Below are 26,440 nucleotides of genomic sequence, written 5' to 3' on the forward strand. Positions count from 1 at the left end.
AGCTTCTTGTGGCTTGTTTGTGTACGTTGGAAGGAGGAAACTTCATTCTGTCCTGCCTGCGCCGGTCCTCTCCTTGGTCCCCAGAGCGGCCCCTTCTTGCCAAGCGGAATAAAGGACAATAATTTTCATTATTCAGAGTCTGTCTTTGTGTTGCCGGCAGCAACAGTGTCATGGGTCTCCTGCCTGTGGAAGGAGTGGGTGAGACTGTGCTTGCCATCCAGGGTGGGCTCCAAAATCATCATCCTGGTCTCACCGATCCCTCCTTCTCTAGGCTGCCTTCTCATACGGAGAATCAGCACTGATAAACAAAACGCCGGCAGTCGTAAATTCAGCTGAATTCAACGGTACTTAATCTTTATTTACATTGCTATGTACAGTAGCACTCATTAGCAATAAGTCCTAGACACATGGCAGTGTCTCCTCGGCCACGGAGTGGCTGCAAAAACATTCCCCGTCCAACGCTCACGCCGACTGCAACCTCCCCTGCATTCCACAGACCATGAAGGAAGTCCCGGTCAATCAAGCTTGACCTCATTGGCCCATGTGTTACATCAATCAAAGCAGGCTCCTTTTAACTCCTCCGCTGCTGGAATGCCTTGCCGAAACTCATACAGAAACATTCCCAATAGCCTAGATTGATTTTAACATTTCACACAATTCACAATACCCTGACACTGCCCCACGGCTCCAGCGCTTGTCTTAGAAAACTAGAATTCCCTCAGGGCCACTGTTATGAAATCAGGTACTTTTACAACAAAAACAACCACAACAACAATAATATATTTTGATACCCCACCACCATTTCCCCGAAGGGACTCGGGCCGGCTTACATGGGGCCAAGCCCGAATAAAAACAGCAGACCAAAAACACAAGGAATAGAGACATGCATATAAAATTCAGCACTCTGAACATAACCAAGATATAAAAATAATCATACTAAAACACGGATTTGGCACCCAGGTACAGAAGATAAAAACGAACTGGGCAAGGTGCAAATGAGTGAATATTGGGCTCGGGCTGTGGCGCAGGCTGGAGAGCAGCTGCAATGAATCACTGCAATGAATCACTCTGACCAGGAGGTCATGAGTTCGAGGCCCGCTCGGAGCTTATGTTTGTTTGTCTTTGTTCTATGTTAAAAGACATTGAATGTTTGCCTATATGTGTAATGTGATCCGCCCTGAGTCCCCATCCCACCCCTGACAGATGGCCATCCAGCCTCTGTTTAAAAGCCTCCAAAGAAGGATTTATATATATGGATTTGGGTTTCTTGCCAGGTGTAATGCTATAGACCAGGCATGGGCGAACTTGGGCCTTCACTCCAGGTGTTTTGGACTTCAACTCCCACCATTCCTAACAGCCTACTACAGCTCCCAGAAGCCCCCAGCCTGCGAATGCAGGCTGGGGGCTTCTGGGAGCTGTAGTAGGCTGTTAGTAATGGTGGGAGTTGAAGTCCAAAACACCTGGAAAGAGGCCCCAAGTTGGCCTATGTCTGCTATAGACAAAATCTAAAATATAATAGCCCTGAATGGGCCTCAAGGTTGATTCCATAACAACTGTATATGTTTGTGTTTATAATAATAATAATAATATATAAACATAATAATAAATCTAGAGTACATTTTAAAATTTGAAAACATACAAAAGTTAAAATATATCCTGTATGAAAAAGCACCCCATTTCCTAAAGTTCCTAAAGTCATTCTAACACCATCCCAGTGACTCTTTGTTTACATCTGCAAAGCCCCGCCCACCAGGGAAAGCCCCGCCCCTGGCCCCGCCCACCTCTTGGGAACGCCTCCACCTTGGCTGCCGCCTGTCGCCATGACAACCCAACGGCCGCGCGGATCAGCTGCCGGAGCCAATGGCGAGGCGCGTTGCTCCGCGAGGGCCAATGGCGAGGCGGGCGAGAGCCAGCCAACCAGCGCCGCCCTTGCTGTTGCCTGGGCAACGGAGGCGAAGGCGACGGAGACGGAGACGGAGAAGGAAGGAAGGAAGGAGGGAAGGTCCGCGGGCCGGGTCGCCTCGTCGGGGAAAGGGTGAGGGTTATGCAAATGCAATGCAAATTCGAGGGGGAGGGGCTCCTGCGCGAGCCCACACCCCTCGCCTTCCCCGGCTTCCCCTCATAAGGGGCCGCCTCTCCTCAGGCCCTGCCAAAAGGGCCCTCTGCGCATGTGCGGAGCGACCCCCCTCCTTCTTAAAGGGACATCGCTCCCCTTTTGTGGCCAGGGGGTGTGTGCTCTTGCTCCTCGCTTTTGGGGAGACCCCCAAAGGACATCCAGCCCAGCCCCCTTTTTTCCTCTGAGGCTGAGAACCTGTGACGTAGATCTATTGTTGTTGTTTTGCTGTATTTATTTATACCTCCCTTCCTCCCCCCCCCCCCCCCCCAGGAAGCTCAGAGCATCTTAAGATAAAAGCATCAGCTTACAATTATTATAAATATATTATTTATCTATATATATAAAAGAATGATGGCATCAGGGCAGCGGACAAAACAACAAAACTACAGGCCCCCCAACCTCAAAATTTGACAACACAACCCATTATCCACGGCTCTAGGTTAATACAACAAAAAGAAAAGAAAAATAAAGTCCTAATTAGAGGGAAAGGAATAATTGTTTTTATCCAATTGCTGCCAGTTAGAGAGCTAAGCTCCACCCACTTGGTCTCCAACAACCCACTCACCCCAGGGCCTCAGTTTCGCTGTTTTTTGGAAATTATATTCCACCCACATCTTTCATATTACAGTAGAGTTTCACTTATCCAACATATACGGGCCGGCAGAATGTTGGATAAGCGAATATGTTGGATAATAAGGAGGCATTAAGGAAAAGCCTATTAAACATCAAATTAGGTTATGATTTTACAAATTAAGCACCAAAACATCACGTTATACAACAAATTTGACAGAAAAAGTAGTTCAATACACAGTAATGCTGTGTACTAATTACTGTATTTACGAATTTAGCACCAAAATATCATGATTTATTGAAAACATTGACTACAAAAATGCGTTGGATAATCCAGAACGTTGGATAAGCGAGTGTTGGATAAGTGAGACTCTACTGTATTACTAAATAACATTCCTATTGATTACAGCAGCCCGGGGGAGGCGCCTTCCACTGAGCCCCGTCTTCTGCTGGTCCTTCTTCAACTCCCTGGACAGGAAGGGAGGGGGTTCAATCAGGGCCAGCTAGCACCTCCAAACAAAGGAATCCCCCAGGGAGGAGGCAGCGAGGCTTTGAAGCTGCAAGGCCATTACATGCTAATCAAGGTCACTAATAACAGCATGCATACCTGCCACACCGAGACTATTCAGTGTATTCCAGCTCACCAAACTAGGATTACAATAGGAAGAAAACGGCCACACTTTGCGGCTGCAAGGCTATTCCCTGCTAATCCACCTGGCCAACAAACAAATCCAAAAAGGCACAGCAACGCGTGGCCGGGCACAGCTAGTATATTTATATTTAAAGTCTCCAAAGAAGAGCCTTAAGATAGATACTTTAATATGTATATTCATTCCACCATGTCTCCTGAGTCAATTATAACAATATCATAATACATAATACAGTAGAGCCTCACTTATCCAACACTCGCTTATCCAACGTTCTGGATTATCCAACGCATTTTTGTAGTCAATGTTTTCAATATATCATGATATTTTGGTGCGAAATTCGTAAATACAGTAATTACTATGTAGCATTACTGTGTTATAAACTACTTTTTCTGCCAGATTTGTTGTATAACATGATGTTTTGTTGCTTAATTTGTAAAATCATAACCTAATTTGATCTTTAATAGGCTTTTTCTTAATCTCTCCTTATTATCCAACATATTCGCTTATCCAACGTTCTGCTGGCCCGTTTATGTTGGATAAGTGAGACTCTACTGTATATAAAAGAATAATGGCATCAGGGCAGCGGACAAAACAACAAAACTACAGGCCCCCCAACCTCAAAATTTGACAACACAACCCATTATCCACGGCTCTAGGTTAATACAACAAAAAGAAAAGAAAAATAAAGTCCTAATTAGAGGGAAAGGAATAATTGTTTTTATCCAATTGCTGCCAGTTAGAGAGCTAAGCTCCACCCACTTGGTCTCCAACAACCCACTCACCCCAGGGCCTCAGTTTCGCTGTTGTTTGGAAATTATATTCCACCCACATCTTTCATATTATTACTAAATATCATTCCTATTGATTACAGCAGCCTGGGGGAGGCGCCTTCCACTGAGCCCCGTCTTCTGCTGGTCCTTCTTCAACTCCCTGGACAGGAAGGGAGGGGGTTCAATCAGGGCCAGCTAGCACCTCCAAACAAAGGAATCCCCCAGGGAGGAGGCAGCGAGGCTTTGAAGCTGCAAGGCCATTACATGCTAATCAAGGTCACTAATAACAGCATGCATACCTGCCACACCGAGACTATTCAGTGTATTCCAGCTCACCAAACTAGGATTACAATAGGAAGAAAACGGCCACACTTTGCGGCTGCAAGGCTATTCCCTGCTAATCCACCTGGCCAACAAACAAATCCAAAAAGCCACAGCAACGCGTGGCCGGGCACAGCTAGTATATTTATATTTAAAGTCTCCAAAGAAGAGCCTTAAGATAGATACTTTAATATGTATATTCATTCCACCATGTCTCCTGAGTCAATTATAACAATATCATAATACATAATACAGTAGAGTCTCACTTATCCAAGACTCGCTTATCCAACCTTCTGGATTATCCAAGCCATTTTTGTAGTCAATGTTTTCAATACATCGTGATATTTTGGTGCTAAGTTTGTAAATACTTTACTACATAGCATTGCTGCGTATTGAACTACTTTTTCTGTCAAATTTGTTGTATAACATGTTTTGGTGCTTAATTTGTAAAATCATAACCTAATTTGATGTTTAATAGGCTTTTCCTTAATCCCTCCTTATTATCCAACATATTCACTTATCGAACGTTCTGGCGGCCCGTTTACGTTGGATAAGTGAGACTCTAATGTATATTCATTCCACCATGTCTCCTGAGTCAATTATAACAGTATCATAATACATAATACTTATATTATAGTATACTTATAATATAATATATTGTATATATAGTAGACACTCACTTATCCAACATAAACGGGCCGGCAGAATGTTGGATAAGCAAATATGTTCGATAATAAGGAGAGATTAAGAAAAAGCCTATTAAACATCAAAATAGGTTAAGATTTTACAAATTAAGCACCAAAACATCATGTTATACAACAAATTTGACAGAAAAAGTAGTTCAATATGCAGTAATGCTATGTAGTAATTACTGTATTTACGAATTTAGCACCAAAATATCACGATGTATTGAAAACATTGACTACAAAAATCCAGAACGTTGGATAAGTGAGACTCTACTATACTAATAATATAATATATTGTATATACATAGTAAAAAGTTAAAGGTTTCCCCTGACATTAAGTCCAGTCGTGACCGACTCTGGGGATTGGTGCTCATCTCCATTTCTAAGCTGAAGAGCCGGCATTGTCTGTAGACACCTCCAAGGTCATGTGGCCGCTGGCATGACTGCATGGAGTGCCGTTACCTTCCCGCCGGAGCGGTAACTATTGATCTACTCACATTGGCATGTTTTCGAACTGCTATGTTGCCAGGAGCTGGGGCTAATAGCGGTCGCTCATTCCGCTCCCGGGATTTGAACCTGGCACCTTTTGGTGCGCAAGTTCAGCAGCTCAGCGCTTTAACACACTTCACCACCGGGGCTCCAATAATAATAATATACTATTATAATTGTATATTTATATTACATGTAATATTATTAATAATATTACAATATACTGTTATAGTACAAAATAGCAATATATAATGCTTATATTGTACTATGTTAATAATATAATGTATTGTATTTAAATATAACTTGTAAGTTACCCTTGGGGTAAGAAGGACGGGATATAAATGTTGCTAATAAATACCGTGTTTCCCCGAAAATAAGACAGTGTCTTATATTAATTTTTGCTCCAAAATATGTGCTTGGTCTTATTTTTCCATGAAGAAGAATTCACATTTATTGTTGAACAAAAAAATGAACATTTATTATATACTGTACAGTAGTTGTCATCACAAACCAACATAACCAAACTAGACAAACTATGACTCCTGTCAAGAATTTCTTGTTACTACTGTATAAATATAAATAATATAACATTTTAATATATTATTACCATTATTTCCATGTACAACTGGTATGTACATTTACCGATCCTGCAAGTTCTGGTGTTTTGTTTGGCGGGCACCGGGCATGCTTCCAAACAAAAACTTTGCTAGGTCTTACTTTTGGGGGAGGCCTTATATTTAGCAATTCAGCAAAACTTCTGCTAGGTCTTATTTTTTGGGGATGTCTTATTTTCAGGGAAACAGGGTAATAATAATAAATAAATAAATATGTTATATACAGTATATATAATGTATATACATATAGAAAGAAATTGAAGACCGGGCTATGCTCTCAAGCGTTTAAAGAATAAGCTGTGATGGCTTTGACTCAGTTTTATGTGCAAGGTTTTTCAGATGAATGGTTTTATGCACTTTATGTGTTCTATATTTGTATATTGCTTTATTGTTATTGCTTAATGGTTTTTAATTGCTTTATGTTTTATCATACTGTACTGTTGTTTATTTGCATTTAATTTTGTCAGATTTGTAAGCCAACTTGAGTTCCCTCGGGTGAGACAGGCAGGATAGAAGTGATATAAATAAATAAATAAATACATACATACATACAAAGGAGCCATAAATATATACTACTCACCCTGAAGGGAACTCAAGGTGGATCACAATGCACATATACATGACAAACATTCAATGCCATTAGATATACGACATATATAGACGGGCACAGAGGCAATTCAAGCGGCTGAGGGGGAAAAGGAAGGGGCCTGAGGCTGTTAGAAATTGTGGGAGTTGAAGTCCAAAGCCCCGGGAGGGCCCAAGTTGACCCCTGTCTGCTCCAGAGCTTATAGTACATTTATTTATTTATTTATTTATTTACACCCCACTTCATCAGGGTTCCGTTTTGTCCCCCATGCTGTTCAACATGGACATGAAACCGCTGGGAGAGGTCATCTGGAGTTTTGGAGTGCGGTGACACATATATGCAGATGACACCCAACTCCACTTCGGCAGAAAAAATGAAATGGGGGATGATGCCTGGCTTGACAGCAGGATGTTTGGAAAAGATATTGGAGTCTTTGTGGGGAGGAAGGGGAGCATGAGCCAGGAATGTCATGCAGCGGCTAAAAAAGCCAATAGGATTTTGTCCTGCATCAGTAGGAGTCTAGTGCCTAGATCCAGGGAAGCCATGCTACCCCTCTATTCTGTCTTGGGCCATTCTGGGCACCGCAGTTGAAGGGAGATTTGAATGCGATTTTCCTGCTTCTTGGCAGGCGGTTGGACTGGATGGCCCACAAGGTCTCTTCCAGCTCTATGATTCTAAGATTCTAAGGGAGATGTTGACTCTAAGCTAGAATTTGTCCAGAGGAGGGTGACTGAAATGATCAAGGGTCTGGAAAACAAGCCCTATGAGGAGCGGCTTAAAGAGCTGGACATGTTTAGCCTGCAGGAGAGAAGGATGAGAGGAGAAATGATGAGAGCCATGCATAAGTTTGTGAGGAGAATTGATAGGGAGGAGGGAGCAAGCGTATTTTCTGCTGCCCTGGAGACTAGGACACAATGGAACAATGGCTTCAAACTGCAGAAAAGGAGATTCCACCTGAACATTAGGAACAACTTCCTCACTGTGAGATCTTCCTGATTAGCTACTGAAAGTTCACAGCCTTATTTTGTATATATCCTTTCCTCGAGGTATCTTCATATTATTATTATTTTAACAATTTCGTAGTACTTTCTTCCTCAGGCCTTCAACTTGTTGTGACTCAGCTGGAACCTCAGAGTGACTCTGATGGGGATTATGGGATTCAGGCTCAAAATGACTCTGATGGGAATTATGAAATTCAGGTTCAGAGTGTCCCTGTTGTAGATGATGAGGAACAGGGAGTTTTTCCCACAGCAGGGAATGGTGTTGATGATACTGAAACTAGCCAGGTGCACATTGACTCAGAAAAGGAGGACAGTTCTCAGTCTGATAGCAGGCAGATTGACGCTAACGAGCTGGCTTGCCTTGATGAAACGGAATCTTTGAATCGAGCTGGCCGTTTGGAATTCAGGGGTCGAAGGGTATAAATAAAGTTTTATTTTATTATTATTATTATTATTATTATTTCATTTCTCAGTGTCCTGGACCCTGTGTGTGGGTGTTTTAAGTAAAGGCTGGATGGCCATCTGTTGGTAGGGCTTTGATTGTGTCTTCCTGCCTGGCAGAAGGGAGTTGGACTGCATGGATTTCCAGCTCAAGGATTCTGTGATTTGTTGTGACAGTGGCCTAAGAACGGGCTTGAGTTCATTTAATTCACTGTTGCTAATCTATTCATTGAGTTCTTGCATGCCTCTCTTTGAGTGCACAGGGAGGAAAGAGCTCTGTGGGGCTGTGTGTTTTTGATTTATTTTATTTATTTCTCGCTCCCACCTCTGTCACAAGCGCGGTTGGTGGGGACGAGAGAGAGGGCCTTCTCCGCGATGGCCCCTGGCTCTGGAACTCGCTCCCCAGGGAAATCAGGCAAGCCCCCACCCTGGTAGCATTCAGAAAGAGCTTGAAAACCTGGCTCTTCGCTCAAGCCGTTGGATAAAGATTGCTCATCCACATAACAATCCTGTATCCGCGACCATTTTCGTACCGGTTTGCACTTTTTACCTTTGTCAACTTGATATAGACACAGGGTCTACTCCCATCCTAATTTGCACTTCCAAGAATTTGCAGCACTTTATCAGTTACCTCGTGTTTACAATATTTATATGGTGCACCTTACCCAGTCTACTTTTACAACCTCTCCGTTTTAATCCATGTTTTTATTAAGTTTTTGTCATTTACTTTATTGGTTAATGTTTAAATTTTTAATTGTGCATGTCTCTTGTCTATTGTCGTGTTTTATATTGCTATTGTTTTTATTCGGGCTTGGCCCCATGTAAGCCGCCCTGAGTCCCCTATAGGGATATAGAGGCGGGGGTATAAAAATAAAGTTATTATTTTATTATGACACAGCAAACAAGATAGATATGCTAGATTTCGTATCACAAAATCACAAGTCGAACACTTCCCAAGTGTCTAGGACTGTGTGATGTATTTTCGGATGATGCGTGCAGATAATAATAATAATAATAATAATAATAACAACTTTATTTTTATACCCCGCCCCATCTCCCCGAAGGGACTCGGGGCGGCTTACATGGGGCCTTGCCCGATAAAACAATCAAATATCAGTAACACAGCAATAAAACATACCAATAAAAACATCAGTATCAGTAAAACAATCGTTAAAATCGACAAGAAGCATACAATATTAAAACAGGAGACTAATTCATAAAACCAGATCCCAGCAGGGTGGCCTTTTGCAGTTGGCAGATCGTAATTTTGTCAATGTCTGTTGTTTCCAAATGCCGGCTGAGATCTTTTGGCATGGCAACCAGTGTGCCCATCACCACCGGGACCACCAGTACTGGTTTCTGCCAGAATCTTTGAAGTTCAATCTTGAAGTCCTGATAGCGGCTGAGTTTTTCCTGTTGTTTTTCATCAATCCGACTGTCACCTGGGATGGCAACATCAATGATCCAAACCTTTTTCCTTTCCACAACTGTGATGTCTGGTGTGTTGTGTTCCAGAACTTTGTCAGTCTGGATTCGGAAGTCCCACAGTATCTTTGTGTGCTCATTTTCCAATACTTTTGCAGGTTTGTGATCCCACCAGTTCTTTCCTGCAGGGAGGTGGTACTTGAGGCATAAGTTCCAATGAATCATTTGGGCCACATAGTTGTGCCTCTGTTTGTAGTCTGTCTGTGCGATTTTCTTACAGCAGCTGAGGATATGATCCATGGTTTCATCAGCTTCCTTGCACAGTCTGCATTTTATTATTATTGTTATTATTATTAATAATAATAATTATAGGCCACCTTTCTCCCAGATATATACATTATATATACCCGATGAAAAGCTGCACCTGTTTCTACATTAACAGATGGCTTAAATGAACCGGCTTCTCCTGCTAGGAAAGAGGAAGCATGGAGGGGTTTAACAGCCTCTCCAAACAGAAAGTCCAGGGAAGGGCTGTAGAATCAGGGATGGACTCTTCTTCCCTTCTTCTGATATAACATCCAAGGCCAGGAAGGTTGGGTTCTCCCTTTGCTAAATTGAGGAGCTGCTCTGATGCCACATGTCTCTCCCCTTCGTCCATACAGGAGATCATCTGGAGGTCTGTGGCAAACAGGAGGATGAGAGAGCCCTGTGCCCGGCAGACTTACGATGGAGACACGCTGCGGCGGCCTCTTGTTCAGCTCCAAGTTTGACTCCGGGAACTTGGCTCATGTGGAGAAGGTGGAGCACCAGGAGGGGGACCTCGATGTCGCGGTTAACGGCGGCAGCAGCAGCAGTGGCGGCAGCACCTCCGTGGTATTCGGCAGCTCCCTCCCCTTCGCCGATTATGAGTTCAACGTCTGGACGAAGCCGGACTGCGGAGACACAGAATATGAGAATGGAAACAGGTGAGGAGGGAGGCGGAGACAGCAGCAGGAGAAAGAGAGAGAGATCGGCAGCAGAAGGCGGATTGAGATGCAAGTGGCTAAGGGGCAGATTTGGGATATTGAAGAGGGCATGGGGGAGACAAATGCAGAAGAATAAAGTGTTGTGGCAATCTCTGAGCGGTTAGACTCAATTTAACCCTCTTTGGGGGAGATTCCACCAAAAATCAGCAGAGTAGCAAAAGCAAAGCTTTCAAATGCAGCAGTTACTTAGACGGGGGGAGCAAAAAGAAGCCTTTGACCATTTAGGATTGCAATGGACTGCAGAGTCTCAATAAAAGTTCAAAAAGTATTTATTCAGGTAAAAAGAACTCCATTGTAGATAGAAAGGCTTGGGAGCTGTCTAGTCTACTCTAGACTGGTTTCTAAGGAAAAATAAGAAAGGAAAAATAACAAACATCTAAATAGTTACATCTTGCCAGGAGAGATGGCAGGACGTGTTGTTAGCTTGAAGAACAAAGGGAGAAGAGACTGAACCAAAATGGTTCCAACCTCATGGTCCAGTTTATTGGGGCCATAAAATACATTCTGACCAATGAGAAGTTAGTGTCCCTGGAGATTCACATTTCCACTAACTTCAAAGTAAGGGATGTGACGTACACAGGATAGAGTGAAACACAGTAAGGCCGGTCTAGGCATGCTTTGGAAACAGGGAAAGGATTCCCTCAGTCTAACTCTATCATCTATCTGACTACATCTAGACTTGAGTAGTCCAGGGTGATTCCCAACATAAGGAGCCACATTGGGGGGACAAATATGTACAGAATATGGTGACGTGAATAGAGTTGGATGCAATGAGCATCAAAGGGGGAAAAGCAGAAGGGATGAATTACTGCACTGTCAATGCTCAGACTGAGGGTCAGGACAGTGGGAGGATGCAAAGCATGGGATGTCACTCACTTTCGGCCCACTCTTCCAGACGGAGGAAAAGAGGGAGCACCCTCTGCCAGGGTGACTTCCCTCCTGCTTCCTTTCCCTATCAGGGGTTCCCCAAAAGACAGCTTGGTTCTCCCTGCCCCTGGAATCAGCAGCATCCTGAACAGTTGCATCTGAGACATGCACTTTTGAAGCAGCTGCGCCTCTCTGCTCTTCCCCTGCCCTTGTGCTTCTTGAATCAAGCACATTGGAACTCTGTATCTGTGCCAAGAACCCTTGGCGCTTCACTGTTTATTATTGTTCCAAATTATTTACAGTTCTCACACAGACAGTCATGGTCAGACCTTTTATCTCTGCCGTGTGCTTATCTCTGTGTTGACACCCCAGACATGACATCTGTCTCACTTGACCGGTTCTGGTCCGGCCTCTCTAGGCACTGAGTGATTTTGACCCATCAGTTACCCATGCAACCAGGCACATGTCTTGGGAGTGATTTTTTTCCTGGCCTATAGCTCCACCAATCAAATAATATTTCCCAGGTCCTGGTTCTACTTCAGCGTGCGCGGGGGACTGCCCGGCAAGGTCATCAAGATCCACATTGTGAACATGAACAAGCAGACCAAGCTCTACTCACAGGGAATGGCCCCCCTGGTCAAGACCGTGCCTGCCAGGCCTCGCTGGGAGCGCGTTCGGGAGCGGCCGGCCTTTGAGGTACCCGTGGGGCAGGATTGGTGCGCTCGAGGCATGTATGTGGTGGGGTGCGGGTGTATCGCCCTAAAGGGAACTTTCTGAAAGGATATGTGCGATAAGACTGGAGCAAGGCTTGGGGGCAGGCAGCTCCTAGTCATCTAAAAGAAGGGCCAGGAGTCCTGGCTCATGGCATGAGTCGTCCAAGGGCCTTTCTGCTCTGCAGCTCCTTCCACAATCCCTTGGCCAACCTGTCCCTTCCAGTGCCTGCTTAGTGTCTTGCTGGAATTCCAGAAGGCCAAGGGCAAATGGCTTGCTTTCTCAAGGAGGACCGAAATCTGCTGCTGGCATCAAGAGCAAGGCCTGCTCCTTGAGTTTCCCTGGAGTGTGGCTTCTGCCTCCTCTTGCTGGAAAGCCGAGGAAGGGGCAGTGGAGGCATAATAATAATATAATAATAATAACTTTATTTTTCTACCCCGCCACCATCTACCGGCAGGGACTCGGGGTGGCTACACGGGTCAGAAGCCCGAAATACAAAACAATAGATCAGTTAAAACGCATTGCAATACAAACACAGTAAAATCAGCAGTTAAATAAAACAGTTACCTTAACCAAAACATTATAGTAAATCATAAAAAACCTCGGTTAACATATAAATCAATTAAAAATAAAATCAGTTAAAATAAAATAAAATGGGCATGCAAAGAAACTTTGGAGAGGGGTGGATCTGAGTCACTTTCCTAATACCGTGTTTCCCCGAAAATAAGACAGTGTCTTATATTAATTTTTGCTCCCAAAGATGCTCTAGGTCTTATTTTCACGGGATGTCTTATTTTTCCATGAAGAAGAATTCACATTTATTGTTGAATAAAAAAATGAACATTTTTTATATACTGTACAGTAGTTGTCATCACAAACCAGCATAACCAGACAAACTGTGAATTCTATCAAGAGTTTCTTGTTACTACCATTATTTCAATGTACAACGCTCTATGGTACGTACATTTACCAAACCTGCATGCTCTGGTGTTTTGTTCGGCGGGCATGCTTCCAAACAAAAATGGTGCTAGGTCTTACTTTCGGGGGAGGCCTTATATTTAGCAATTCAGCAAAACCTCTACTAGGTCTTATTTTCTAGGGATGTCTTATTTTAGGGGAAACAGGGTATCTGGGGAAAGGGAACTACACTTGCCCAGAATGTTCTCAAGGAGAGAAGGGCTCTTATAGCAGATATGATCTCCAACTCTGTGGTCTGCCTGCTCAAATGTGTGTGTCTTCTAAAATCTATACTTGGAGAAATATTGGAGATATGTTGGAGATAGGGGCTGGGCTGTTGAGCAGCTACAATAAATCACTCTGACCATGAGGTCATGAGTTCGAGGCCAGCCCGTGGCGGGGTGAGCACCCGTCAATTAAAAATAAAAAATAGCCCCTGCTCATTGCTGACCTAGCAACCCGAAAGATAGTTGCATCTATCAAGTAGGAAATAAGGTACCGCTTATTAAAAAAGTGGGGAGGCAAGTTTAACTAATTTACGACCTGGAATGAGGAAGTGCCATCAGAGTGGATGATGAAGCAGCTGCTCCCCCCTGTGGCCAGAATCGAACATCCCCTCAGGAGAAGGTTAAATTGCCTCTGCGTCTGTCTGTCTCGGTCTCTGTTTGATGTATTTATGGGCATTAAATGTTTGCCCTATGTGTGTATAATGTGATCCGCCCTGAGTCCCCTTCGGGGTGAGAAAGAAGGGCGGAATATAAATGCTATAAATAAATAAATAAATGGGGCAATGAAGAGTGCAGCTCCAAAGGCAAGAGAGGGTTGGAAGCCTTCATAGCCATTTGGCTCAGCTTTGTAGCACGGCAGTCTGGCTGCAGCCTTCTGCCTTGCTTGTACCCATGTCTTCCTGGCGCCTGCTTTGCCTCCCACAGATGGTGGAGACCCAGTTTGTCCTCTCCTTTGTGCACCGCTTCCTGGACTGCCGTGGGGCCACCACCTACTTTGCCTTCTGCTACCCCTTCTCCTACACGGAGTGCCAGGAAATGCTGGCCCAGCTGGACGCCCACTTTGCAGAGTGCAGGCACCTCTCTCCAAGCAGGTAGGGGAGCACGGCCCATGGCACATGTCCGCAAGGCCTTTCCTCGCCAGAGGACCCCTTGGACCAGGAAAGGCGCCCAGATTTGAGAGAAGGGGCACTCAGGAACACTCCAAGGTCTCAGTTCTGGGGGAAAGGCTTGATGGGGCCCTGCTCTTTTTCCAGAGAGCCTGAAATGTAATTTTTTTGGGAGGTGGGGTATCAGGGGTTGTACATCAGAGCCCATCAGGCAGCACTTTACCCATCCCAACTTATAAGATGCCTGTGCTCTTATCAACAAGTTCTCTGAACGGAATGAAGGAGCAGAGGGAGTCTATCTGGGTTTGGGCTTCTGGCTGAGCTGGCCGTTCCTGTGGGGGCTTCAGACATATTTGGCTTTTGGACTGGCAGCAGCTTCCCAGTTCTTCAGACAGCCTTCATCCAGATGTGCCAGTCAGTGGGGTCTGGGCCTTTGGCGAGACCCACACATTGGCTCTTTCCTGGGCAGCGGGGCTGCATGTTGCCCTTTCAGTGCAGCCAGCCTGCTGTGTCCCTGCTTTCCTGCTACACCTCGTCCTTCCCTTGCTTTTCCTCAGCCCCCCACTTCTTCAGATCTACCTGGGGAGTTGTCGAAGGCTTTCATGGCTGGGATCACAGAGTTGTTGTATGTTTTCCGGGCTGTATGACCATGTTCTAGAAGTATTCTCTCCTGACGTTTCGCCCACATCTATGACAGGCATCCTCAGAGGTTGTGAGGTATGGACATAGCGGTTGTGAGGTATGGCAAAACGTCAGGAGAGAATGCTTCTCAAAAATGACCATACAGCCTGGAAAACATACAACAACCCTACCTAGGGAGCATCTAGATCAGGCCTGGCCCAACTTCAGCCCTCACTCTGTGTGTTTTGAACTTCAGCTCCCACAATACCTAACAGCGCCCCGGCTTTTCCCTTGTGCTTCTCAAGAGATTCAGGAAGCAGAGACGGAACTGGGGGAGCGAGGCCTTGGCTGGGATAGGTCTGAGCAAGAAGACTGAGCGCAGTAAAGCCCACTGAGCCAGGCCTTCCTCTGCCCATCTAAACTAGTGTCCAACATTATAGCACTGTGAGTCGGAAAGCAGGCACAGACCCTCGAAGGCAGGCGGAAGGGAAGCTGCGCCCCACCATCCACCGAGGAAGGAAGTGTCCCCGGAGAGGACGCACCAGGGGCAGGAAAGATGAGACCGGCCCATCCAAGGGCGCACCGTAAGTGGCTTGCTTTAGCTTCTCATGACAGGCCTTGGCTGACCCTTGGGGGGGGGGGGGGGCTGCTGGGTCCCAGGAGCCACTTTTGGGGTGCTCTTTTTAAGGGAAATCCAGGCCCATGTAGTGGCTCAGCCCTCCTTTATCGGTCTATCCCTCCCTATCTCCCAGACCAATCCCAGCAGGAAGTCCGTCTGCCCTTGAATGCTGTCCCTGGGAACCTGTGGTGGGGACAGTGGTTGTGTGACCCACAAGGATAAGACACTCGACAAACCCCTGTAAAGCCTGGGATGGGGATGAGACCCCAGGCCAATGAACAAGGAGCTCCAAGGAGGGAGTCTGTTCCAGGCCCCCTCCTCTCCACTCCATCCGCAAAACCTGCAAAGACCTTTTTTCTTTGCGGGCTTCTTTCTGGGTTCAGGGGAGCAGGTCCTTGGGGGACAAGAACAAGCCGTGGCCTGAGGATCCTCAGACAGAGCCAGAAGGTGGGCTGCCTTCCACGTCCAGGGCCTTCTGCTGACGGGGTTCACCCGCTCTCTCTGTCCCCAGCTCCCTGGATTCCATCTACTACCATCGGGAAGTGCTGTGTTTCTCCCTGGACAAGCTCCGCGTGGATCTGCTCACCATCACCTCTCACCACGGCATGCAGGAGGAGCGGGAGGCCCGGCTGGAGAAGCTCTTCCCGGACAAGAACACCCCCCGGCCCCACTGCTTCCTGGGCAAGAGGGTGAGTGAGGCCAGAAGGGAGAAATACTTGGGGCACAGAAAGCCCCATTCATACGAGTCTTGTCATTGACATTGGGAGTTGGCCAGTCAGCACAACTTGAGCCCAGAGACAATGCAGGGCAGTGCCAGGACAGGGGGGGGGGGAGAAAATGGGGTCCTTCTGGAGAGGAGGGGGTCATCTGGCACTTTATGGGAGGGAGGAGCCACCGCACCTACTGCTGGCTTGGCCCTTTTGTTTTCTGCTGTACTCTGCACGCAGCCCAGCTGATCTTCCTCTTGCCTTCCTGTGAGGGTCTATGAACGTCTAAGGCTCTTTCCGGCAGGGGGGAATCTTTTTTATCCCACCCGCTGCCCCAAATTTGTAAAGAACTAATATCGACTGCCACCAATTTGGAAAGATGCAACCACCAAAGACTCAGGGAGGAGACCTTTTCCTGTGTTTTTTCTTTCTTTCTTATTCACTTTAGATGGTAGCGTAACTTGGTTTAGAATACAGTTACAATACTAGAATGAGATGAATCAAACTCTCTATAAAGTATCACTTCTTTTACTTAAAGTAGTTAAAACCTATCCCTCTGCTCCTTTCTGTTACTTCAATGGATCTCTGTGAATCCAGCTGGGATTGGTTCCCAAAGTCTGAAACTTGGACTATCCAGTGACTTCAAACCACAGTCACCCCTGTGATATACTATCACAGATTCTCTGTGCCTTTCTACGACACAGACTACATTAAACCTAAACGGTTCTGGCCCAATATACTTGTCCGAACGTATCTCCTCCTATGAGCCAGGAAGATCCCTAAGGTCATCTGGTGAGGCCCTGCTCTCAGTCCCGCCTGCCTCACAGTGTGTAAAAGTGTGTAAAAGTGCTGAGCTGCTGAAATTGTGTACCAAAAGGTCCCAGGTTCAAATCCTGGGAGCGGAGTGAGCGCCCACTGTTGCTCCAGCTTCTGCCAACCTAGCAGTTCGAAAACATGCCAGTAGAGTAGATCAATAGGTACTGCTCCGGTGGGAAGGTAACGGCGCTCCATGCAGTCATGCCGGCCACATGACCTTGGAGGTGTCTATGGACAATGCCAGCTCTTCAGCTTAGAAATGGAGATGAGCACCAACCCCCAGAGTTAGACATGACTGGACTTAATGTCAGGGGAAACCTTTACCTTTACCTATGGATCATTCTAACTTCTGTATGGCTATCAGCACCGGGGATGTGTAAAATTGTCTTCCATTTCATAAGTATCCATTTCTTAAGTATTGTGGGAGTTGACTCCAAAACACCTGGAAGACCGAAGTTTGATGCATGCCTGCTTTAGGGAGATCAGAAAATTGTCCCTGATTCCATTTGTCCCTTTAATTCTTTCCTTTATTGCTCCCCCGCACCCCAAATCTTCCCCCAGGTGTTCTTCCTCAGCAGCAGAGTCCATCCCGGGGAGACGCCCTCGAGCTTCGTCTTCAACGGGTTCCTAGAGTTCATCCTTCGGGAGGACGACCCTCGGGCCCAGATGCTGCGCCGCATGTTTGTCTTCAAGCTCATCCCCATGCTGAACCCAGACGGGGTGGTGCGGGGACACTACCGGTGAGGGTCCGGGGCACACAGCAAGCACCCTTGGGGCCTGGGAGGTTGACCCCAAGAAAACTCCTTCCTTCTTCCTCTGCCTCAGAAGAGTCTGGCCCTTCTGTGAATAAACTGAATGTGCTGATTAAGGAGAAATCTTTGGCTAACTTCAAGAAAGATTGGGACCTTGTACAATATGTTGTCAAAGGCTTTCATGGCCGGAATCACAGGGTTGCTGTGAGTTTTCTGGGCTGTCTGGCCATGTTCCAGAAGCATTCTCTCCTGGCATTTCACCTACACCTGTGGCAGGCATCCTCAGAGGTTGTGAGGTCTGTTGGAAACTAGGCCAGTGGGGTTTATATATCTGTGGAATAATGTCCAGGGTGGGAGAAAGAACTCTTGTCTGCTTGAGGCAAGTGTGAATGTTGCAATTGGCAACTTTGATTAGCATTGAATAGCCTTTGCAGCTTCAAAGCCTGGTTATTTCCTGGCTGAGGGAATCCTTTGTTGGGAGGTGTTAGCTGGCCCTAATTATTTCTTGTCTGGAATTCCTCAGTTTTCTGGGTGTTGCTTTTTATTTACTGTCCTGATTTTAGAGGTTTTTTTAATTTTTAAAAAAATCAATGGGCAGTGAGTGTGAGGTTACGTAGCTCTTCGCGGTTGACCTGAGATGGACAAACCAATTGTGCCTATTAAGGAGAAATCTTTAACTAACTTAAAGAAAGACTGGGATTTGTTTGTTATGTTTTCATAACAACGAAGAGTCAAACTTTAGGATTTATGAGAGGAATGTCACTAAAAGTAGAATTGCGGTTATGTAATATCTAAAGAGAGCAGGATAATAAGGGATTAAAATAAGCGGACAGTGAGCGTGAAGCACGTGGAATTTATTTCTGTAGTTCTGTGCATAGTATGTGTATGTTAGTGTAGCCATCTGTTAGATGAGTGTCTTTCTTTTAGATTTAGTTTTGTAAGATGTTTCAGTTTGAGTGTGTATATGAAAATCTGCCTTCTTTGTATTGTCTTTGTTTTTTATTTATTTCAGAATAAAAATTAGTTTAAAAAAGAAAGAAGTGTCCACCTTTTGGAAGGAGTTGTCACTCACTTCCCGCTGTTTTTTCCCTCCCCATAGGACAGATGCTCGGGGAGTGAACCTGAACCGCCAGTACTTGGACCCAGACGCAGATCAGCACCCGGCCGTCTATGGGGCCAAGGCGGTCATGCTCTACCACCACGTCCACAACCGCGTCCAGCCCGGCGCCCCCGACTGGCGGACCTGCGCCACCGCCCTGGGCCCCAGGGCCTCCAACCAGCACACTTCCTGCAGCGAAGCCCCCAGCGAGGAGACTCCTCTCTCCCAGCTGGAGAAAGCCAACAATCGCTGCAACTGCCCCAGAAGGGCCCGCACACCATCTCCAGAGGCCTCAGAGGTCTCAGAGGGACCTGACCAGGACTCCTGGATCCTCTCGGATGAAGGACCACCCGAGGTAGTGTGGTGGAGTCCCCTTCTTCCCCTTCTCTAGCACGGTTTAAGCTGAGGCTGGGTGGCCATCTGTCAGGGAGGGTTTGATTCCGTGTTCCTGCTTCGCGGAAGGGGGTTGGACTGTGTTATAAACCTGATGTTCCTTTTGATCCAGAGCGAGATAAGGGGGAATTCCCTTATGACACGAGCAAAGAGAAACAGGGAGACCAAATTTGGTTTGATCACTATTCATGTAACATTTATTTGAAATAAGACACTACATGTAATTCAGTATCAAGAGCTCTTGCAATGCACTCATTCATTCATCCATACTCACATCCTTGAATGATGGGATGTTTCTTGAGTTATCTAGCCTGGAAACAAGTTCTGAGGTGACGGAACAACCTGTTCATCCAACCTGGAGATAACAACAGGCTATAAAAAGACAGGGATTGCCTGCATTTGGCGCGTCTCCTGAACTGTAGCAATTAAACGTCTGACCCTTCTCAAAAGACTGATTACCTTTTGAGAGAGGCCTGCAGTTGCACCCCAAGGCAGCATGAGCACTGGAAACCAGACAGAGACCAATAATCGTATAATATCTTTATTAAAACAATTATAAATTCAGGAATGAATAAGTGTAAAGGACGAGTGGATAATAGTCCTTTGTAAAAAGGTATGAATTAGTCCAAAGAGTTGAAGAGAAATATCCAATATTATTGTCCAAAGTCCAGAAACCGAAACACGCTCAAAACTGTTGGAAAGTTCTCGAGCGGGGAACAACGAGGAAGCAAGGTTGAATAACAGAGTCCAAAGTCACTAGGAAGTCTTTGATATCAAGGCAGGAACGAGACGAAGCTAAGACCAAACTTGATTCAGGAACAAGGCAAGGAAGTAGATTTACTCCGGGTCTACTCAGGAGTCGCAGCTCGGCCTGGCCGCCAGGAACAGGAAACTTGGCTTGGTAGAATCAGGAGCTAGAGTCGGCGAACTATTCTCAGGAAATAGCTACGTTGACACCGCAAAGTGTTCACAGTGCAAGACACTTTTATGGAACTTTGATCTGATCATAACGAAGGGAAGCCAAACTGCCCAGAGGTTCCCAAGGGAATCTTCTATCCATTATCCCCTCGAGATGCCAAGCGGTTACTCCTTCAGAGCCCTTGTTTTTCTGATCTCTGGCGATGCAGAAACTCCCTTCGGTTGATGGGCACATTCTCTGGGGAACTCAGAACATCTGGCTCAGCCATGGGAGTAATATTTCCAGTTTCTCTCCCAATTACGGAATCATCCGAGCTATCAACAGCCGGCAGCTGTAATTGGAAGGAGCTCTGCGGACTAGGTTAAAAAGTCAGAATAACCTTCATCCTGGTCAAAGTTCATTTCTGAATCAGGTTCAGAAACCAAAGGTGGCTGGGGTATGACACCTGCTATGAGTATGGATGAATGAATGAGTGCGTGTAAGAGCGCTTGGTACTGAACTAAATGTGATGTCTTATTTCAAATAAATGTTACATGCATAGTGATAAAACCAAATTTGGTCTCCCTGTTTCTCTTTGCTCATATCATAAGGGAATTCCCTCTTATCTCGCTCTGGATCAAGAGGAACAACAGGTTTATACCAACTGGATGGCCTTTGGGGGTCCCTTCCAACTCTGTGATTCTATGATTCTCTTCTATGAGGACTCTGAGAGCGAAGCCGAGAGCCTCCCCGCCCCGGAAGCCATCCCACCGCAGCAAAGCGGCCTGGCCTACTACGTCGACCTGCACGGCCATGCCTCCAAGCGCGGCTGCTTCATGTATGGGAACAACATCTTGGATGAGAACCAGCAGGTGAGGAAGAGGAGGAAGGAAGGGGAGAAGAAGAGCTGCTTCAGCCCCGGAGGCTTCTGGGCAACACACTCTGGCCAAGCTCTTCCCGGCCTTTGCAAAGAGGAAGGATGACACTGGATGGGGTGGGATGGTTGGTTAGCAGAATGGGCCCAGGACTGTCTTGAGGATGGAGGCGAAAGGGAGCAGGGAGTGGAAATCAGTCCTGCAGGAAAAGAGATTCCACCTCAACGTTAGGAAGAACTTCCAGATCCTAAGAGCTGTTTCACAATGGAATATATTGCCTTAACAGACCAATGAAGTCTCCTTTTCCAGAGGTTTTTAACAGAGAGTGGATGGCCATCTGTCAGGAAGGCTTGAATTGTCCTTTCCTGCTTGGCAGAAGGTGGTTGGACTGAATGGCCCTTGGGATCTCGTCCAATTCTGATTCTGTGATCCTGAGCTGGAGCATCCCAATTTCTAGCCCTAGCAGAGTCCCTTGTGAATCCACGTCTCCTTGCTTCAGCTTCTTCAACTTCCGTTTTTGCTGAGCTCAGAGCGGCTAGATGTCTCTCTCTCCACTCCCTTCTTTGCCTTCCCTGCTAGTCCCAGCCTCTTTGCTTGCTTTTGCAGGTTGAAAACATGCTGTTCCCTAAGCTCATCTCGCTGAATTCAGCCCACTTTGACTTTGGGGGCTGCAACTTCTCAGAGAAGAACATGTACGCCAAAGACAAGCGGGATGGACAGTCCAAGGAGGGCAGTGGGCGGGTGGCCATCTACAAGGCCTTGGGCATCATCCACAGGTAGGCGCTCCCCTCGTCCCTGCTGCCTTAGCTGCATGAGTCTTCCTGTAGATTCCTCTTTGTTCCAGGATGCCTTTGAGGTGCTTCAGGTCTACAGCAAGAGGAACCCTATTCTCCTTCTGAGATGGTTGGGCTGGGACACGTTGTGCTGGGCCTCCATTTAGTCTGTGTAGGAGGCCTAAGTTGGAGGAGAACATTAATTTGGGTGATCATGGATGGGAGGGTTCTCTAGGTCCACGCATGACTTCTTTCTGCCCGAGAAATGTTTATGTCACCCCAGGTACAGTAGAGTCTCACTTATCCAAGCTTCGCTTATCCAAGCTTCTGGATTATCCAAACCATTTTTGTAGTCATTTTTTTTTCAATATATCATGATATTTTGGTGCTAAATTCATAAATACAGTAATTACAACATAACATTACTGCGTATTGACCTACTTTTTCTGTCAAATTTGTTGTATAACCTGATGGTTTTGGTGCTTAATTTGTAAAACCATAACCTAATTTGATGTTTAATAGGCTTTTCCTTAATCAGGGTGATTGTATGTCTTTCGGGCTATGTGGCCATGTTCCAGAAGTGTTCTCTCCTGACGTTTCACCCACATCTATGGCAGGCATCTTCAGAGGTTGTGAGGCATGGATAAACTAGGCAACGAGGTAAATATATATCTGTGGAGAGTCCAGGGTGTGCTAAGAGTCCTTTGTCAGTTGGAAGCCAGCGCTAATGTTTCAGTTAATCACCCTAATTAGCATCGGAAAGGTTTGTCTCTTGCCTGGAGGACATCCTTTGTTCAGAGTCATTAGCCGTCCTTGGAGCTTCTCAGAACAAAGGATGCCCCCCATGCAAGAGACAAACCTTTCCAATGCTAGTTAGGGTGATTAACTGAAACATTAGCACTGGCTTCCAACTGACAAAGGACTCTTGTCACACCTTGGACTCTCCACAGATATATATTTACCTCGTTGCCTAGTTTATCCATACCTCACAACCTCTGAGGATGCCTGCCATAGATGTGGGCGAAACTTCAGGAGAGAATACTTCTGGAACATGGCCACACTGCCCGAAAGACACACAACAACCCTGTGATCCCGGCCATGAAAGCCTTCGACAACACATTTTCCTTAATCCCTCATTATCCTAGATATTCGCTTATCCAAGCTTCTGCCGGCCCGTTTAGCTTGGATAAGTGAGACTCTACTGTTTATAGTGCATTTTACGCAATCCCAGGTATGTAAGTATTGCGCCCCAGCCATAGGACACCTTTTCACCCAGACACCACGTATGGACGAGAGAATCCACTAAGTGAAGTTTATTAAGAAAAATATAAAATATAAGAAAAAGCACAATACTGTACAAAAATCCAAAAGATAAATCCAGAAACTCCAGAATTGCTGAGTATAGGTGACAATCAGTTTCAAGAATCAAACCACAGGAATTCAAAATCTTGGAACTTCACTTTGAGGCGATGCAGTGAATCAAGGCAAAATCCATACACTTGATCAAAATTATATCCAGAACTTGAGAACAAAACAGTGAATAAATCAGACCAAAAACCATGAAGACATTAACAGGCATTACAATCCGGAAACTTGAGCACTTGAAACAAGGCCTTAGAACTTAGAAGTTGTTTCCACTTGAAATGCAGCGTTCTCACAAAGAGCTGCATGCTTGGAGCCCACTTAAAAACCTCAATTCCCTCCCATGACATCATTCCTCGTACACCTGGTTCTTCGCTGCTTATCTCAAAGCCACTGGGAAAAGTGAGTCTGTCTCTCTTTCACACTCTTGTGGTGCAAGTGCAGCTGCTCTGACCTAGGAAAAGACTCACACTCCCCCGCATTCCTCCCAGGAGCGAACTCTGGCAGATTCCCATGGGATATTCACTAACACATCTCTCTATGCCATTTTCATCCCCCCAAACCCCCTTCTGAGACCCCACAAAATTCCCGTCCTCATCCTCTGAAGCATCAGATTCTACACAAACCACAACAGTAAAAATCAAACCTTTATTAATAATAAATCAGGATTTCCAAGTCTTGCTAAATAAGCAGATTTTCCTTTTTGTGGAGCAGAGTTGGATGTTTTCTGCAGAAATGTAAACACTGCATGTTGTTGCTAATAGATTTGTATAAATGGGTGGCACTCAGAAACCTTTTATGGTTGCCAAATTCTTCTGGACCCCAACATTGAGCTCAGAGGACCCCTTTGGGGTCAGGACCAAAAGGTTAAGAAGCCCAGGTCCACGTACTGCAGACGTTTTCGGGCAAGAGCCCTTCCTCTGCATCCAGAAGCCATGGCCACTGATTCTTGTCACTGACTAGCCTGCTCTTTTCTTGGTGTTTTCTAGCTACACCTTGGAGTGCAATTACAACACCGGGCGATCTGTCAACACCATCCCTGCAGCCTGCCACGACAACGGGCGGGCGACCCCTCCTCCTCTCCCGACCTTCCCCTCCAAATACACTGTGGAGCTGTTTGAGCAGGTATTGAGGCACCCCCTCCCCACCCGTTCTTCCAGGCTGGGCTTCTGGTCTCTTCCCACTTTATGGTCCTGAGTGAGGGGAAGGACTTAAGACTGGGAATCTCAATTACAAGGGGAGTCACCAAGGCTGCCTGGGTCAGTCCAGGGTTGGAGGAGGACACATGGCCTTCCACACTCCTTGGGTTATTGGACTTTTTCTGAATGTTAGCTGCTCTGGGAAGGTCTGATTCATGGGAGCTACAGTTTGGCAGCACTTGAAGGACCACCAACTGAATAAGCAATGGGACTGACACAGTTCTGTAGGGCTTTGACCCAAAATTCTTGGGCTCTTTAACCCTAGGGTAGTGGCTCATAATCTTTCCCAGCACATGCTGCCCAAGGACCCTAAAAAACCAGCCGTTTGTTGGAGAGAGCTTACCTTTTTCATGTGGTTCTCCATGCTCTACTCAGCAGGGCACAGAGCCAGACTGCAGCCTTTGCCAGGCTTAGTGGGCTTTCCCTGTGAAGCAGTGCAGAGATTCATTCATCTCACAGCATCTATTGCTTCACAAACCTTCTATTTCCGTAGCCTTCTAAGCCCCTGATGAGCCACAGAATACAGTGGGATCCCTGGCACCTATTTGGAGGGGCACTAAATCTGCTGTGGTCCATCCTTGCCCTTTGCTTCAGCATCTCGGTCTCTCCTGACTACTTCTCTTTGACAGAATATAAGAGAACTGCTCACAGTTCGTGTCGCATGACTCTCCGTCCTCAGAGAGGCAAGCATAACTTGCAATCAGGCAGTCTCCTCAAATCTGAGATGCTCAAGCAACAGCATCTTTGCACCTGACCAGTTAGGGAGCCTGGGCGCCACATGAGTGACAGGGTGTGGTTAAAAACCATCAGCTCCACACCACCCTGATTTATTGGTGATCCAGGCCTCTCACCAATACATCCTCAGTCAGACTGCTTGCCATCCGGATAAGCAGCACCGACAAACAACACCTCAGTCGTTAATCAGCTGAACGCAGTGGTTCAAAGACTTTATTCCATATATATATACAAGCTATTTACAAGTTGCAAAGTCCATCGCTCATAGGAGACATGCTCTCTCCTTGCCGATCAGCAAAGCTCACACACTGCCGATAACAGCACATTCCACAGCAGAATGATGAACATCCTTTCAGACCGGAAGTCATGACCTATTGGCTCGGCAGGCTATCACTCAAACTGGCCTGCCATTAACACTTAAGTTGCTGGGAAAACATGTCCGAAATACACAGTTGCAAACCTTCAGCAGTAAAAACACTTGATTCATCATTTCACTCTTTCACCCAAAAATACACCAACAATGAGGTCCACCAGACCTTTTGATTCCCTCCCTGCTTTGACAGTCTACTCTTGTTGGAAAATCCACTTCCCTAGATCAAGGCTGTGTGGCTGTTGCTGGGCTGGACCTTTCTGCACCTTCATAAAGCCATGCTCTTGATTGGCTGCCACAGAACAACTTTACACTTTCCCACAGAGAATGACATTTAGACCTACAGATTCTATGTAACTACATTGGATTCCACAAACAACCTACAGTTACATTGCCTAACAAACAGACAAAAGGGAATTACATTTTTACTCAGCATTCACACACATGTACATGCATTCATCCTCATGCATACATCACAATTTCTCCATTCTTCCTCCGTGAAGAACATATCTGAGGCCAGACTGCTTTCTTGCAAATCTGCCAATGCACCAAACTTCTAAAACTCCAAAATGTATCCTTTCCCTAAGAACAATGCCAAGGATCACAATCCCTGTTTCCTCTACAACAGAAACTGACTCACTGCAACGTCAGACGAGTCCAAAATGTACTCCTTTCTCTTCCCTTGAGAAAAGAGCAAGTGACCAGACTCTGTTCCATTGCAGATCTGCCACTCTCCCAAATATACCAACTCTTTCTCCTTTCCATGGAGAAGAGCGGCGGGTGGGCCAGACTCCTCCGGTCTGCCATACTTTTTGGATTGTCATAAGGTCACTTATTTAGCAATATTTTGCTGATGTTGTCCCAAAAAGCTGTAAATT

The 26,440-nt window shown here is 45.9% G+C and overlaps 1 protein-coding gene across 4 annotated transcripts in view; it reads left to right on the plus strand.

The window, feature by feature from the left end:
- Positions 1-1,889: 1,889 nt before the first annotated feature.
- The window catches only part of agbl5 (AGBL carboxypeptidase 5), a 38,702-nt gene continuing 14,151 nt past the window's right edge, over positions 1,890-26,440 (plus strand). The window contains exons 1-11 of one of the 4 annotated variants that reach the window (XM_062968992.1): positions 1,890-2,035; positions 10,332-10,634; positions 12,086-12,257; positions 14,162-14,328; positions 15,390-15,548; positions 16,095-16,272; positions 17,668-17,846; positions 18,958-19,312; positions 20,971-21,120; positions 21,730-21,899; positions 24,248-24,383. In XM_062968992.1, coding sequence (XP_062825062.1) covers positions 10,396-10,634; positions 12,086-12,257; positions 14,162-14,328; positions 15,390-15,548; positions 16,095-16,272; positions 17,668-17,846; positions 18,958-19,312; positions 20,971-21,120; positions 21,730-21,899; positions 24,248-24,383 — 1,905 coding nt within the window. In that variant the 5' untranslated portion in view covers positions 1,890-2,035; positions 10,332-10,395. The remainder of the gene's footprint in view (positions 2,036-10,331; positions 10,635-12,085; positions 12,258-14,161; positions 14,329-15,389; positions 15,549-16,094; positions 16,273-17,667; positions 17,847-18,957; positions 19,313-20,970; positions 21,121-21,729; positions 21,900-24,247; positions 24,384-26,440) is intronic. The other 3 variants (XM_062968996.1, XM_062969003.1, XM_062969009.1) reach the window with 3 other exon arrangements.

Source organism: Anolis carolinensis, chromosome 1, assembly GCF_035594765.1.
Source record: "Anolis carolinensis isolate JA03-04 chromosome 1, rAnoCar3.1.pri, whole genome shotgun sequence".
In the NCBI taxonomy this organism is placed as follows: domain Eukaryota; kingdom Metazoa; phylum Chordata; class Lepidosauria; order Squamata; family Dactyloidae; genus Anolis; species Anolis carolinensis.